The 16406-nt window shown below is 35.5% G+C and overlaps 5 protein-coding genes across 5 annotated transcripts; 2 read left to right on the top strand and 3 right to left on the bottom strand.

Moving 5' to 3' along the window:
- Positions 1 to 6: 6 nt before the first annotated feature.
- On the bottom strand, positions 7 to 1797 carry GPI10 (putative glycosylphosphatidylinositol-alpha 1,2 mannosyltransferase; the record flags this gene model as incomplete). Its single annotated transcript, XM_003675983.1, has 1 exon — positions 7 to 1797. The coding sequence occupies one exon, from the start codon at positions 1795 to 1797 to the stop codon at positions 7 to 9; it is 1791 nt and encodes a 596-aa protein (XP_003676031.1).
- A 195-nt stretch (positions 1798 to 1992) lies between these two features.
- Positions 1993 to 4869, top strand: HUL5 (ubiquitin-ubiquitin ligase HUL5; the record flags this gene model as incomplete). Its single annotated transcript, XM_003675982.1, has 1 exon — positions 1993 to 4869. The coding sequence occupies one exon, from the start codon at positions 1993 to 1995 to the stop codon at positions 4867 to 4869; it is 2877 nt and encodes a 958-aa protein (XP_003676030.1).
- A 367-nt stretch (positions 4870 to 5236) lies between these two features.
- CYR1 (adenylate cyclase) lies at positions 5237 to 11083 on the bottom strand (the record flags this gene model as incomplete). The annotated part of the gene is made up of 1 exon (XM_003675981.1): positions 5237 to 11083. The coding sequence occupies one exon, from the start codon at positions 11081 to 11083 to the stop codon at positions 5237 to 5239; it is 5847 nt and encodes a 1948-aa protein (XP_003676029.1).
- A 791-nt stretch (positions 11084 to 11874) lies between these two features.
- ROG1 (putative lipase ROG1) lies at positions 11875 to 13947 on the top strand (the record flags this gene model as incomplete). Its single annotated transcript, XM_003675980.1, has 1 exon — positions 11875 to 13947. One exon carries the CDS (start codon positions 11875 to 11877, stop codon positions 13945 to 13947), a length of 2073 nt encoding a protein of 690 aa, XP_003676028.1.
- Positions 13948 to 14181: 234 nt separating this feature from the next.
- On the bottom strand, positions 14182 to 16200 carry TIP20 (Tip20p; the record flags this gene model as incomplete). The annotated part of the gene is made up of 1 exon (XM_003675979.1): positions 14182 to 16200. The coding sequence occupies one exon, from the start codon at positions 16198 to 16200 to the stop codon at positions 14182 to 14184; it is 2019 nt and encodes a 672-aa protein (XP_003676027.1).
- Positions 16201 to 16406: the final 206 nt, after the last annotated feature.

The raw sequence follows: 16406 nt of genomic DNA, 5'->3' as shown, positions 1-16406 counted from the left end.
CTCCGTTCAGAGGCTGGGTCTCTTATAATAAACTACAATATCGCCTGCACGTCTTGAGTCCCAATGCGACCAGGAATTGAAGAATCGTGTGTACTCCACGTAAGACGAGTCTTTTAAGTACTCCCTCATGATCAAATCATCCAGTTGCTCAAATATGATAAGATACTCCGGCCACTCATGGGTGTAGACCTTCCCGGGACTCCGTAATTCTTTCTTGAACACAGGTGGAAAATTCTCATATAGGAACCGCGCTGGGTTGGCATACAAATGATCACTCTCATCCATGTAGCTTTGCAACTTACTCGTGGCATCAGCGTCACCTAGGAGATGTAATGGTGGTTCGCATGTAATGGCCCAAAGATCTGGTATATCTTGTCTGTGGAGGTATGATTGCCAGGGTGTGGAGTGGCAAGGCATGATAAACCCCACACTCTTTAAATCGAATGGTTCATTGTGCAGGAACTTCATTACTTCGATGGATCCAGATTCTTGAAACGAGGAAACTAACAGGGACAACACGACAGAGGCCAGAGGGAGAATCCAGGTCATTCTAGAATATTGATACCATTTCAGTTTATGGAGTGCAAATACAGACACAGTCATGAAAAATGGTTGTAAGGGATAAATAAATCTGAATTCTTTATGTGTAGTGAGGGAAAACACAAGCACATTTAATAAAATAATCATTTTTATTTGGAAAAATGGGTTTGTAGCAAAGGATGTAAATTTCTTGTGGGAGAGATGGCAGAACATCCCAGGAACAAAGAATAGGAGATTATAACCTAATATTATGGGGACACTTTGGAAAAGATGGAAATGCCATGGGGATGAACCATAGAAGTTAGCCAGCGGACTAGTAACATTAAATTTAATAAAATTGATAAGCGGAATAGTGATTTCTCCATAAAAATAAAAATCAATGGATACATTTAAAAGGAATACAGCCATGAAACATAGCACAATTTTTCTTAGTAGGATAAAATAAGCTTTAAAGTCAGTTCCTCTTTTAATCATGTTGGTAATCAGTAGACTACCCAACACAATCCAAATAAACGCATTGGTGGGTCTCTGTAAGCAGGTAAACATAGCAATAACCAATGATTTAGTAAATTCGCTGGATTCGATTGTTAACCCCCCGGTCCAATCCCAGAAATATAAAGCAACTGCCGTCGTAGTCATCTCAAATGAATTAATAAACGATCGCGTTATTAAGTAACAGTTAAAGAAGTTGGTTAAGCTTAATACGGTAGCAATTTTTGTTATACCTTGTAGCGATCCACCCTTCCCTCCTTCATCATCATTCTCTTTAGAACTCTTTGAAGTTATTAAATATAGCTTTTGGATTAGTTTAATGGTATAATATTCTCCAGTGGCAGCAATAAGAGTCATGACTACCTTTGGACCATATATAACTCCAATATATTCCAATGAATTTGCCATATCAGATGGTAAGACTACCAAATCATCCACCACTAATCTCACAAATTCATTGCTTGGGAATAACAGTAATAACAACTCACTAGCCAGCTCTGACAATAATTCCATAAGCCACCTGCTCATAAACACCACTAATCTAACCAATCTGTAAGTCAATTCAAAAATAAAGGGAAAGGCATAGCTTCTAATGGCAAACTTCCAATCCCATGTGAGCTCACCGTACCCAAAGGCCATCAAATGTGCCGGTTCTAGCGCTTGCCAGAATTCATCTGCCTGGAAAAAGGTCCTAGTGAGAAGTGCATTGGCTATTCTAAATACCAGGATAGCTCTAAACAACGATCCATTATCTAGTTTCCTCATTATCGACAATTTTTTGCCTTGTTGTTGGTAGTTGGTTATATTGAAAATTTCGGACTTGCTAAGATTGAAAATTCATCTCCTTCAACTTAACACCTTTGTAAGAATAAAAGAGAACAAAATAGCTCGCTTCGAACAACTGTTGTATCTAGCACAAGTTGATTATATTTCAATAAACCTAAGGCATATTTATTCAATATGATGAACTTTACTGGACAAACAAGGCGAAGAAACGTTAATCTGGGCACTCGTCCACTGACAACTAAGAAGGACCTCTTGCTCCGAGCCCAATTGGAAAGGGAGAAAAGAGCCAAAGATAGGACTAGGATTAATGCAGCTACCAAGATTCAATCATTTATCAGAATGCATTTAACATGCCAACAGTTTTTTGCTCATGACATATGGATCTCTGATATGGAACATTCTATTCATATCTTTCCAGCTTATGGTCCCCGAATTTTAAATTATGACAATGAGGAGAATTTAAGTAAACTCCTGAAATTGACAAAATTATATATGATCGACTACTGTAGTGGTAGCTTCCGAAATTACTTTGCAACCAAACTCTTAAGCAGGATCAAAACTTGCTGTATGTTGTCCACAGTGCTAGATATAATTGATAAGGACACACTTTCTATGAAGACGTTTATGCAAAACGGGCTTATACCGTTTTTAAACCATTTTGAGCATGTTAATGAAACAGAAGCAACAGTCTCACTCATTTTTGAGTATCTTTGCTCATGGTATAAAGATGATTTTGAAGCAAAGAGTATAGTCCAACTAGAGATTTTTCAACTAAATATTCATCGATGTAAATCGAGGGAATTTATAGAATTTCTCCTACTCAATTCGTTTTTGACATTCGAGTCATCTGTCTTCAGTCACCTCCTTAGAGAGCCAATGAGGGTGTTAGAAAATTATTTTATTATTTATGGTCAACTGATGAATAAAGATACTTTAAACTTGCGCCCTTACCTTTCAAACGCAAATGCTATGCACTTGCTTGAAAGGTTGGTTAAGGATATATATTACATTTTCCCCTTAGTGTCTAAGGACTCTATGACTTGTCTACCAACCAAAGATGCATATCACATTAAAAATCTTTTTGAATCCAAATTTATTGATACATTCCTTGAGAAGAGACCATCCTACGAACATGAGGTGCATTTTATGGGATGGTATAAATTTCTTCAACTAGCAGATATGTGTAATAAGAAGACATCAGTACTTCTAAATTTTCTATCAAACAAATCTTTGATGTTTGAACTATTCACCTCAATTGATCAATCTGACAGTAAGATGGCATTTCAATTACTGATAGAATTGATGGATTTATGGCTTTTAGTTTCAACAGATTTTGATCTACTTTCTGATTCGTCTAAGATATCAATGAACCAGTTAATATCATTCACTAAATCGTTAAAAGATCTGGTCTTCCATAATCTTTGGGATTTATCCAAGGATGATAGGTCTGAGAATTTTGAAACTGCATTGCATTTATTGAATAAATTATATTTAAGAGATTCTAGAATACATTTCGTCACAAAAAAAAGAAATCACGATGAAAAAGGTCATGAAATCAAAGATCCTAACATAACAACAAGCAAAGATTTTTGGGCCACTGATGATCAGAATTTTCTAAAGATAAATATATATAAAATTTTATCGAATTACGATGATGCATATAGGTCCAAAGCTGAATTGAATGAGGATAATAACGAGGAAGAGGCTGGTATGGAGAATGAAAATAACACCATGAAGAAAAGGAGCCTAAAATTAGAAGTATTTGAGGAAATGTCTAGAAACCAAACTAGAAATGAAACAAAGCAGCTTAGAAAATTAAGCATTTTGTTAAGAGTACCTTTCTTCCTACCCTTCAATGAACGTGTTGATTTATTCTATACTTTAATTGCTCTAGATAAACAAAGATTAAACCTTGATGATCCTGATAGAAATATGATGTTCGAACTGGCTATGCCATGGATGTCAAATGGAATGGGAAGACAAACAGCTGTCATTTCCAGAGAGCATGTATTAGAGGATGCATTCAATTCATATAATAAAATTGGCGAGAGATTTAAATCTAGGCTCTCAGTTACTTTTGTCAATGAGTTTGGGCCAGAAGCAGGCATTGACGGAGGTGGGATCACTAAAGAGTTTCTAACTAGCGTTTCAGAGGAAGGGTTTAAAAAATCGGAATATAAACTTTTCGAAACAAATGATCAATATGAACTATACCCAAGCACTGATGTTACACCAGAAAAATTGAAGTATTTATGGTTTATGGGAAAAATTGTTGGGAAATGTCTATATGAACATGTATTAATTGATGTTAGTTTTGCAAATTTCTTTTTGAAGAAATTATTGAACTATTCTAACAACTTCCAATTATCCTTTGATGATCTAAGCAGTCTAGATTCATCATTATATATGAATTTGACCAAATTACTGGCGATGACTGATGAAGAAATCCAATCTTTGGGACTTACATTTGAAATGACGAGTAGTACTAAAGATAAACCTATTGAATTAATACCTAACGGATCCCATATTCCAGTAACAAAAGAAAATGTCCTTCAATACTTAACAAAGGTTAGTAACTATAAGTTAAATGTCTCGATGTTCAGACAATGTGTAAGCTTCCATGGTGGATTAAGTACAATGATATTGCCAACGTGGGTGGAGATGTTCAATTCAATAGAATTGCAAATGCTTATATCAGGGGGAGGTAAAGACATAGATCTAGATGATTTGAAGAACAATGTAGAATATGGTGGCTTTTCGTCGGATGATAAAACAATTGTTGCTCTGTGGGAGATTATGGCAGAATGTAACACGGAGGAAAGATTGGCATTTATAAAGTTTGTCACATCTGTTCCACAAGCACCATTACAAGGTTTCCAGGCGTTGGAACCCAGATTTGGTATACGCAATGCAGGTACCGAATTGGATAGATTACCAACTGCTTCCACCTGTGTAAATCTTTTGAAACTACCAGATTATCAAGACAAAGAATTGTTACGTGAAAAACTACTGTACGCTATCAAGTCAGGAGCCAGATTTGACCTTTCATGAGCTGTAGGTTTGGTAAACTAGAAAGTGGTGTAGTAATATCCACCCGTGAATATTGTACCATTGATTATAGAAACTGTTTTTTGTTAGCATGCTGTTTTTTTTTCCACTGAGGTTGGTAATTATAGTTTCAAGTATGCAGAAAGAACGACAGAAATTAATATTAAATGAAATATTAGCCAGGACTGTACCAATCTCTCAACTTCTAAGAACACACGAAGGTATAGTTGTAACTGAATGACATAATATAGGTAAGTACAGTTGATAATAAGATAAACATTTGTTTATATGCATAGAAATTATATTAAATCTATAGAATATATTTTACTTAAAATATATATTTCAAGCTAAAGAACAATGGGACCCTTCTTTATTTCTTTTCATCAAAGCCCTCGTGGACCTTTTGAGAAGCAACTCTTAACAGATCAAAAATGTTTGTTTCCGCTTTATTGGCGTTTTGTGAATTGATATCAAGGCCTTGCAACGTTCTTTCAAGGAAATTGATATTGGCAACATTAAGTTCTATTTTAAATACATCAGCAGCAAAAATGGGTGCCAATTCTGCTTCAGTTGTACCAGTGACGACATTAGTGTTTGGCTTCCATTCAGGGGTAGCCATGGCTTGCCATGAATTATCAGCTGAGAGTGATGCTTGGATTGTACCAAGAATCCGATTTAGCCTTTGGCTAATTGCCTCTACACCAGTAACAAAATCTTTAGTTAAACCATTATTCTCATCTTCCTCGATGGCATATTCATGTCTTGATGCCAATGCTGTAGGATAGACCATCGTAATGAATTCTTTATTTTCAAGACCTTTCAACTGATGCTCTCCAAAATCGAAGAATACCCAGCCAATTGATTCAAGCATTGATAGTTCTCTCTCCAAAACTTCACCAATGACTTCATCACCATACACTTCTTTCACTTGTTCTTTACCTTTTGTAACTCTCTCGTGAAGTTTTAGAATCTTTTGAAACTCAGAACAGAAATCAACACTTAATGCGATTTGTCCACCATCAGCAACACTTGATACTCTGGCAGCCTTGTTCACTACAGGACCTAGATAATCCATTCTTTGGGTAACCATATCTAATTCTGGTACTGGGCAACCCCAGTGGACACCCATACGAACAGATAACCCCTTATAAATCTTAGTTCCAGTACTATCTAAAATCGAACAACCATCTTGACTTGACGTAATCTCCTCGGGCCATTCGGCATCTAGTAGTTTTAGTTGAACACTTAAACACCATACCATAGCACTAGTTGGAGTTGGGAAGGTCACCATGAATGCATCACCTCCAGTTTTCACTTCATATCCACCGTAAATACGCAATTGTCGACGCATTATATCATTGTGGGTTTTAATGGCAGTACGCATTGCATCCGGAAATGATTCCCATAAAGATGTGGAACTCTTGATATCTGTAAACACTACTGCCAAATTTCCTGTTGGTGGTGCAATTTCTGGTTGCAACCTCCTCAGAGTGGTATCTTCAAATGTCGTTCTTCTTGTCATTAGAGAATTCTTGTTTAACGTAAATCTATCTTGTTGGTTTTTATCTCTGTAGAGAGAGACACACATGATAGTTATATTATCTGAGCAACCATATGCAATGGCATGATCCTTTAGTTCTTCAGCCACGACCATTGGATTGGCAGTATTTTCTCTAGTGATATCACAGACACTTTCGATATCCATATATTCCCAAACTCTATGTGTCCCAAGAACCAACATTTCATCTGAACTATTCAACTCAGTAACAGAAATATCAGGAGATGCATGAATATGAGGAAGTAGATCGAAAAACCCGACGGCTCTGGAAACATCTACAACACCATCTAATTTTCCGTTATTGACATAACCACCAGATAATCTAATTCTTTCATACTCCTCTCTCTTTGTTGGGATATGGTCTGTAGTCAATTTCCTATAATCACCGTTATTCTTTGAGATAACAGCCATACAATCACCAATGTTAGCACAGTATAACTTCTTACCCTTTATATATATCACGGTAGAACATGCACCACTTAGTAAATCTGCAGATGTAAGGTTTGCCACCGTCGTACCGTTATCGACAGAATTTAGCATACCATTAATTTCTTTATTCAGTTGTAAGAAACTAAACCTTAATGCAGTCATAATTTCTTCATCGGTACTATCTCCATATTTTTCTAGTTGACGTAAGAGAATCTTATCATAAATGTCTCTTACAATTCTGGAAATATTATGACCATAATCAGCACTTTGATTTTTACTGTCATGTAAACATAACAGACACTCATCATCATTCCCTCTGAATCTCTCTATCGTTACATCTCTTGAGCAAACATAATTCCTTTGCCCCAAAGTATCAGCAACACCATATCTCATTCCATTAATCATTGATGCAGTTGTTCTTAAACGGAAATTAATGTTTTCATCAGGAACTTTGCTGGTATTTATGGTAACATCCATCAAACCGAGCACTTTCAATTGCGGTAAAACAGTTAAATCAGACAAATCTGTATCAATTTCGTTACTAACAAAAGATTTGATTTCAAATCTTCTATTACCAGAAAAATTTAGATATTTCAAATCTTTATTTTGGCCCCAATTCCAGTCATAATGATGGTTCGAAATATTGTATTTCAATTGATTCGAACCAATATCAAATATAGTTAAATGTTGTAACTGTGATAGCTCAGCAGGCAAAGTCAACAACTGATTACCATTAACCATCAAAGTCTTTAACGCCTTCCAATGCAACACTGTGTCTCCTGGTAGTGCAGTTAGTTTGTTCCCTGATAAATATAATTCACTCAAATTTGCCAATCTTAAAAAGGAAACATCAGCAAAGTTATTGTATGATAAGTTCAAAACTTTCAAATTGGTGAAACAGTTAAATAATGACCACATTCCATCATCAAATTGATTATCTGCTGCGATAAAGAACATTAAACTCTTAGCCAACTTAGAATCAACTGAAAGATTTCGGTAAAACGGAACATCCGTGCTTAAATTACCAAACACATTGGACGAAATGTTTAAATACGTCAATTCAATATTTTCCATACCGACAAAGAATTCTCTTACATTATTTGAATGGATATCTAACGATCTTAAACTCTTCAAAGATGAGAACTCGGTAGGTAAGAATTCTAATTTATTTCTTGCAACTGATAAGTATACTAGTTTTGTCAAGTAAGTGATTTCAACTGGTAGTCTGCTTAAATTATTTTCATTCAACTCCAATTTTTCTAAATAGGGTAAATTTTTGAAAAGATCTCCAGGAACACTTGCCAACTTCGCTTTACTTAATGATAAACTGGTCATGTTAGTTGGAAAAGATAGTTTCGTTGAATCTATAGATGTAAATCCAATAGAAGTAATAGGGTTCTCTTGTAATTCCAATGTTCTCAGTTTAGGTAAAGAATCCTCGAATGCGGCAATTCTATTATCAGTAAGAAACAAATTTTGTAAAGTAGAAGAATTGGACTTCAAATGTGCAATTCTATTGAATCTTAGGTTAAGAGTTCTTAAATTCTTCATCCCTGATAAATCATTTATGATCGTTAATTTATTATGTGATAAATTAATTTTTGCAATCTTTTTTAATTGATTTATAGAACTTGGTAAAGATTGAATCTTATTGTATGACAAATCCACTTGTAATAGATGTGCACATGAATTAATAACTTCAGGATAATGAGAAAATTTATTTGAGGATAGATCCAGTAATTGTAAATTTTGTAATTGATCAAATCCTTGGGGTAAGTCGCTTAGATCGTTACACTGCAGATTTAAAATAGTTAAATTATTCAAATGATGAATATCGTTGGGGATTCTCCTAATAAAATTTCTTTGCAACTCAAGTGATACTAATTTATACGCCTCCGTTATATTACTTGGAAACTTAGAGGCCCTCATGTTTACCATCCTTAAACTGGTCAATTTAATGGCACTTTCAATGAAATCCTTTGGTAATAAAATGTTTGCATTTGTGGAGACATCTAAACTTTCAATGTCGGAAGTATGTTGGTAGAATACGATGGGCAATGTTGTCAAATCCATATTTCTTAAGTCAACATGAACAAAATCAGATTTAGCTAGTGATTCTTCTTGCTCATTGTATGAAGATGGTGTCACGGGGTGGAAGATAAACTTAAAAACAAAACTTAAGTCTTCAATACCCATAATATGCAGAGGATCAGATTTTTTGTAACCGTTCAGTAGTAATAATTTACGTTCAATGAGGATAGGTTTGGCAGAAGGTTTCAATAATTTAGATAATTTCCCCACTTTCAACGATATTCTATATCTACCAGAGTGTGGAACATTAAATTTTCTCTTCAATGCAGGTAATAACTCTTCCACAGTAGTTGTTGGTGGGTATGATAATGTGGCAAAGGTATCGTCAGTGTTGAAAATACGAATTGCGTAATGTCTTCCGGTATCTAAATCACTAAAATCTTGATAGTATTTCTCTAATTCATTTTCTACTTCATCATGTCTCTTATCATCTACTAAGTCGACAACTTCATTTTCTGCGTTTGGCATGATTGCATTAGATTGAGCTGTTGGTGATAAAGGTGAGGCACGGCCAGCGGTCTCGCCTTTAATAATGGTTGATGTTTTTGGTTGAGTAAAAGTTTTTGGTCCCTTATTATTCTCGGTGCTCTTAATTTGAGTCCTGCGAATTAATCTGTGGTTGCGACTACTTTCATCAAAATATTCGTCTTCCGATGACGATTCACTATCTTCAGTATATCGCAGACTTAATGGAATTAGAGGTTGTTGATAAGATACCTTTGGTATTTCTTTATTTTTAGCTGCGGTGTCGACGTTAGGATTGGGGTTAACATTGTTATTGATGCTGTTATTGGCATTGTTATTGTTATTGTTATTGTTATTGGCAATATTATTATTTTGACGAAGATTATTTACTGTGGTATTAGGACTCATCGTTAAAGAATTTTTCAATCGTGACATTGATCGTTGAGTGATATTTTCCCTATCGTTAGGGTTTATAATAGTTTTCTTTATTGGTCCTTCAATTAAAGCTTTGTTGGATCTAGGTTTAATTTCGTTTTTATCCACATCCCAACTATCAGGAGGTACCCATTTAATGGAATCTCTTGGAATATCAGCCATGGATTTTGATTTTTTAGGAACGCCGAAAAGTTGACTGCCTTGTTCATCATCAGTCGTGTCGTACATTTTCGGTATTGGTGTGGGCCCTGTTGTATTATTATGTAAGTGTTCCAATTTCTTACCATTTTGAGTCATTGTATCATAATGAGGGTGGATTGGAGCTATTATTGTCCCTGGTGGCACCACTGCATTTGTAATCTCTGATAAATCTTCCAGATTTGTATCTAACTTAAATAATGATTGTTTATTTTCATCATCTGTAGGTTCATTCAAGAGATTATCAATGGTGGGTGAAAGGGATTCTGGTTCTTCTGTCTCTTGAGGTTCATCCTTTGTAATCGTATCCTCATTCTGTTTCTTTAATGATTCATTAGATATTTCTGGATGAGAATTGATGGGACTTAATAATCCTGATTTAGTAGTACTAATGGACGGTTTATGACTACTGACAAAACCTGTAAGCGTATTAGGATCCCTTTGACTCAATGGTGGTTTTGTTGCTGTTGCTGTTGCTATACTAGGATTAATGGTGTCGTGTTGGTGATGATGGTGGTGATGATTTGTTCTATTACTATTGCCTACACTACTAGAAAGCCTTTTCAGCAGATTTCCTGCGAACGAATGCTTCCTAGGTTGTTGCTGTTGCTGCTTCTGTTGTTGTTGTTGGGAATCAGCAGAGTGAGAAGCTGAGTTGGATCCATACATGGATAAACTTGATAAAGTTCTTTTTAATGACAAAGGGCCTCTTCGTACTTTATTTTCGCCGGCCTGTTGTTTATTTGTTGTGTAGTAATTATTTTCATTAAAATCAACGGTTGAATTCGATACAGTGCTATCTCTACTCATTGTTCTTGTAGCAGCATGCAATGATGGAGTGAAGAGAGAATGAGAACTGTCTCTTCTATTTGTTGATTGTGGTTGTTGCATGTATTGTCTCTTAAATTTGGGAGGTTCATCGTTAACTACTTGATGGAAGGAACTACCTCCTGCAGATTGAGACTTCTTAGAGGAAGCTATGGAACGAACATCAGTGGATGTTTCCCTAGCGTTACCACTGAAGTTAGATGAGGTGCCCATTGCGGTTGTATTTGCTATTGTAGTTGGTTATATGCACAGTTGTATCGTATACTATAATATAATTGCAAACCAGGCAACGAATATACGATTGGATACTTTGCTGAGTTGTTGCTCTTCTAAAAGAATGTCCTAATTAAGGCATTTTTGAGAAGTTTTGGTAGCCAGAAATTCCATAATTCCAAGTCAACGACATTCCATGTTACAGAGAGTGAAAATGCAGCAGACCCCTTGTCACTTTTCAGGGCGCCAACTCTCCGTGACAATTTTTGCCCGATTTAACTCGGCGGCTAAATGAGAGTTATCCATTATAAATGAATGCTCTTCACTCTCAACTTGCAGATAGTTCAGTAATTCGGAATTCAAATTGGCATTGAAGTGTTAAACAAGGAATGAGAGCCTTTAAATAATTATATTTGCTGAAATTTTTTAGGATTCAAGGACATCCAGGAACTGGACTTGCCGCACGTGTAAGTCACTCATGGAACCATTCTCTTCCTCCTCTGCAAAGGTTACCACCCTCGTTCCATTTTGAAATCCACAGTTCAACTCTCTTCCCCTTTATACTGTTTTCAGTAGTGAACAGAGAGTAAATTCAATGGTCAGGAAGGAAAAGAAGGACCATCATCACCTTTTCAGTGTTTCCTATATACGTTACCCTCCTTGAAACACAACAGATAGGGACTTTCAAGAAGAGGACTTGGTACGACAGGACAAGTATTAAAGCACCCATCCGTGTAACAATTTAATTAGAAATCCTCTTATCGAATCCAAATGCCGTTTTATCCTGCGTCATGAACGACTTATTATACCAGAACAAGTCCACTTTGGGTGCCGCCCAACAGGACCGCTACATCATTACATACAACCTATATGACACGGAAGAAATCCCATCAGATATAAAACTAGATCCATTATATCTTCGAATCAAAAATATCGAGCCCATTTCGTACCGTGCTGCCTACCTAATGGGTCCTTTCATCCTATATTGTGACGTTCGCTTGGAGACGTACCACCATTCGCAACGGATATATTCCACGTGTGATCAACCACAATTTGAATCCAACTTACTGCCGTCTCAAGATGCCATTTGGTCATTATCTCTGCATCAGATCCAGAAAAGGTATGTCTGGATTGTGGATGTCGTGTCGCAGATCTTGTTCACTACAAATACGGATATTACATATGAAATATCTATGGGGTATACGAAGGAGTCCCTACATCATAGTATTAATAATGAGAGATTGGGTTCTGATAGACTAGTAGTGACTAAATTGAATACATTAGACCTTTGGAAGTTACCTGTACAGTTGGCTCCGTCCGATAGAAGGAGACGGAGGAAACATTTGGTCATCTTGACCCATGGGTTACATTCGAACCTTACGGTCGATATGGAATACATTATGGAACAAATATATAAGTCACAGGACAACTATCCCAATGAACAAATTGTGGTAGATGGTTATCCTGGGAATATATGTCAAACAGAAAGAGGTGTAAAATATTTGGGTGAAAGGTTGGCAAAATATATAGTAAATGAGCTTTATGATGCTTCCATTGTGAAGATATCATTTATTGGACATTCATTGGGTGGATTGGTGCAAACGTTTGCCATTGCATACATTAATGTGAAATATCCATGGTTTTTCCAAAAAGTACAGCCTATTAATTTCATCGCTATGGCTTCACCATTATTGGGGATAGTCACTGATAATCCAGCATATGTGAAATTGCTATTATCATTTGGTGTGATAGGTAAAACAGGTCAAGATTTGGGTCTTGATAGAGTCTCAGAGACGGATAGACCATTATTATATTTATTACCAGGGGAACCGACAAGATCCGTTTTACTTAAATTTAAAAGAAGAACGTTATATGCTAACGCAATTAATGATGGTATTGTCCCCTTGTACACAGCATCTCTCTTATTCCTGGACTATGACGACATACTGGAACAATTGCATAAGAATGAAGATGAAGAACTAGCAAAGGATGAACAAAACGTCACCATCCCAGAAAACACCGCTTCATTTAATAAAAATTTTATTTCACCATTGACAAAGATGTTAAGTATATGGGCACCTCAGAAATTTCCCCAGGGACCAGATTCAAAACTTCCTAAAGTTTCCATGCTACAGTCAGCTACATCAATTTTACTACCTCCATTACCGGATCAAGAATATTTATTGAATCCAAAGGCAAGACACCCCGTAATCATTCATGATAAAACATATACTCAGGAGGATTTACCGAAAGGTGATACCGAGTTAGAGGATACTTTCTTCAATAGTGAAAATATGTTATTACAAGCATTTACAGATATCAAAGCAGGAAGGAAAAGATATCAAAAATTGGAGGAATCCATTGCAAGAAGATGGCACGAAGGTATGTCGTGGAGAAAAGTCGTTGTTGCCTTGAAACCAGATGCACATAATAATATCATTGTAAGGAGAAGATTTGCAAATGCTTATGGTTGGAATGTAATAGATCATTTGATAGGGGTTCATTTCAACGGGGATGATAGACTTGAGGAGGAACAAACAAAAGCCGGTTTAGAGGCCCCATTGCCAAACGATCAGTCTTCTGTCATTGAGCCAATTGATGAATATGCATGGGTAACAAAAGCAGAAAGCGAAAGCTTATTTGATGAAGGGCCCACAGGCATGATATCTACAATGGGTGAAATGCTGGAAACTTTTACCAAGACACATTTGGCAACAATTTCCAATAAGAACAGTAGTGAATATATCACCGCGACTCATAAAGGAAATAAAAATTCTTTTGTCGCCGACGATGATGACGACACTGCTGATGATAATATGGAATTACCTGAAATTGTGGATTCTACTGGTAATACATTATTTTGATTTTGGAAAGTGCAGAGTTTATCAACAAAATGAACATTTTTAGGAAAGAATAGTCTAAATAACCATCGGCATCTCTCTCTCTCTCTCTCTCTCTCTCTCCCGAGAATATCCATAAATATGAGCTTTATCAGCGGTTGCAACTGAATCCCTTAATGAAAACAATGAAATCATTATACAACGTAATTTTCTCTCTCTATCCTAATATTATTCATATTGAATTCACAATACACGTTCTTATATAATATTTCCATATACTATTCTATATAATGCATCTTGAATGTCAGAGTCATCTAGGTGCTGTAATGAGAGACGTTTTCTCAGATCGTCAAAGGCACCAGCATTAATATATGTCTTTGATAAAAACGTTTCCCCCTTTTGATCATACCTTATAGTCAATACTTTTAATAATTCTAAGAGATTAGATTCTTTAGCATTTATAATATTTGTTGGCAGGTTTAAAGTATCTCTCAATGAGCAGAAATCGATGTTAAATTGAGATAAACCTTGCTGATTAAATTTATTCAATTTTAAAATAGATTCCACGAAATAATTCACGATGATATTTAATAACTCATTTTTAATATTTAAAATAATGGGTGACGGAATATCTCGTGAATCTACGCTATTAATAACCCTATTCAAAAGATTTATTGTATTAACCAATTCGGAACTAGCACTTTCCATATTTTCACTTGGGTTTTCCAAATTGGACCACGTCTTTAGTTTGAAATAATTTTGCAATGATTCTTTGATTAACTTCTTAACTCTATGTATAATGGAATTTTGAATATCATCTACCATATCAGTTTGGTAATCATTTAATATGTTTTGGAATACAGAAAAATAATTTGAACCTTCAATTTCATTAACCATGTTCGTGAGCCTTATGAATACTGGATTTTCTGATAATTCATATATCTTCCTGTAGACTATGTTTAAACATTGTAATTTAATAATGGTTTGGTATAATTCTTTTTCCTTCGTACGTTTTTCCCCTAATGAATCTGTAGTTAAGACGTAGTCAAGATATGAGGATGACAGTTTCATAAATATTTGAGAACACGTCTTTAACTTGTAGGTTTCCAACGGTTCGTATTCAAGTTGATAGAAAGGTTCTAAATATTCATAGGTTTTCTTCAATATCTTATTAAAATCATCAGCAGATTTGGACAAATCTACAGGATTTTGGGTAATTGTTTCAAACTGTTTGGTGGTCGCTTCTATCTCATAAGTGAGCCATTTGTCCCAGGATTCATCTGGTAATAATGAGACTAGGCCTTTTCCAGTGTAATGAAATGAAGTGGATAGATTCTTATCAGTGAAAATTATTTGAGATATTAGAATAATTAAAGTTTTCAAATCATTCTGTGATAATGTAGATTGAACTTTATCTCTGATTGGTTGTAATACATAGTTGATAAATTCTTCGTGTATTTTTTGTTCAGTAATTCCATTTGCTTCATCATGGAATATGTTTATGCATTTGTACAGATTTTCTGTCAAATAATCATTCAGGAATTTGAAATATATTTCTATCATGGCTGAAGATTCATGGAAATGATAAAGAAATCTAATTTTAAAATTGTTTGCAATGCATTGAAAGTTCCAAAGGTTTGAGTCAGCAGTGTTTAGATATAGCAAGCTTATTTTGTAAAGAAGTGATGATGTCTCTCTTAATTTATCTATTAGATCATGTTCCGGGGTTGTGCATTGATTGGCATCCCATTTGGATTCTAATAACAATTGTTTAAAGTCATTCGATATACTATTGGCCCAACGTGTGATAACATTGTCATTGAAATTCGATGTCACTTGATCAATAGACAACTTTTCAGTGGGGTCTTTTTCCACTAGCTCTATAGTTGCTTTAATTTTATCATGCAATTCTAAAACTGTTTCCCATGATAATTCTAAAATATCTAGGTTACCCAATTTTTTTATCTCAGTCTTTAAATGTTCTAAGTCAATCTTGGCATTATTCAAAGTCTCTTGTTTTTCATATAACTGTTCCAGCTCATCTAGTACGTCTAATGATCCATATTGCTTTTTAAGTTCTTGTACACCACTCAAACTGTGAGCTCTGGAGATAATATCAGCAGCAATATTTTCAGAGCGATCACGCAGTTGGGGCTTTATCAAAGATATATTATTCTGTTGAGCATTTTGAAGTAGCGTGGCCAATTGAGTTCTTTGGTCCTTTATATCTTCAATCTTGGAGTCGATCGCTAACAGGTCATTAATATCATTCAACATGGTACTGCCAATTTGAAACCCCTGTATAATTGTAGTAGCAGTGGGTTCTCTGTTCTACTGTCCATCCTCCACTGAAATGTTCCAATGTGAATTGAAATCATTCAGTAATGTCCGTCCGCGTCTTGCAAATTGGCGGACACATTAAACGTTTTAAAAGTTTGACGTTAGCTCCACTGGTCGATGATATGTATTAGGTTTCCTACCTT

The sequence above is a fragment of the Naumovozyma castellii genome, chromosome 4 (assembly GCF_000237345.1).
Source record: "Naumovozyma castellii chromosome 4, complete genome".
In the NCBI taxonomy this organism is placed as follows: domain Eukaryota; kingdom Fungi; phylum Ascomycota; class Saccharomycetes; order Saccharomycetales; family Saccharomycetaceae; genus Naumovozyma; species Naumovozyma castellii.
The sequence above is the reverse complement of the archived record's forward strand: the minus strand, read 5'-3'. Positions and strand labels throughout refer to the sequence as shown.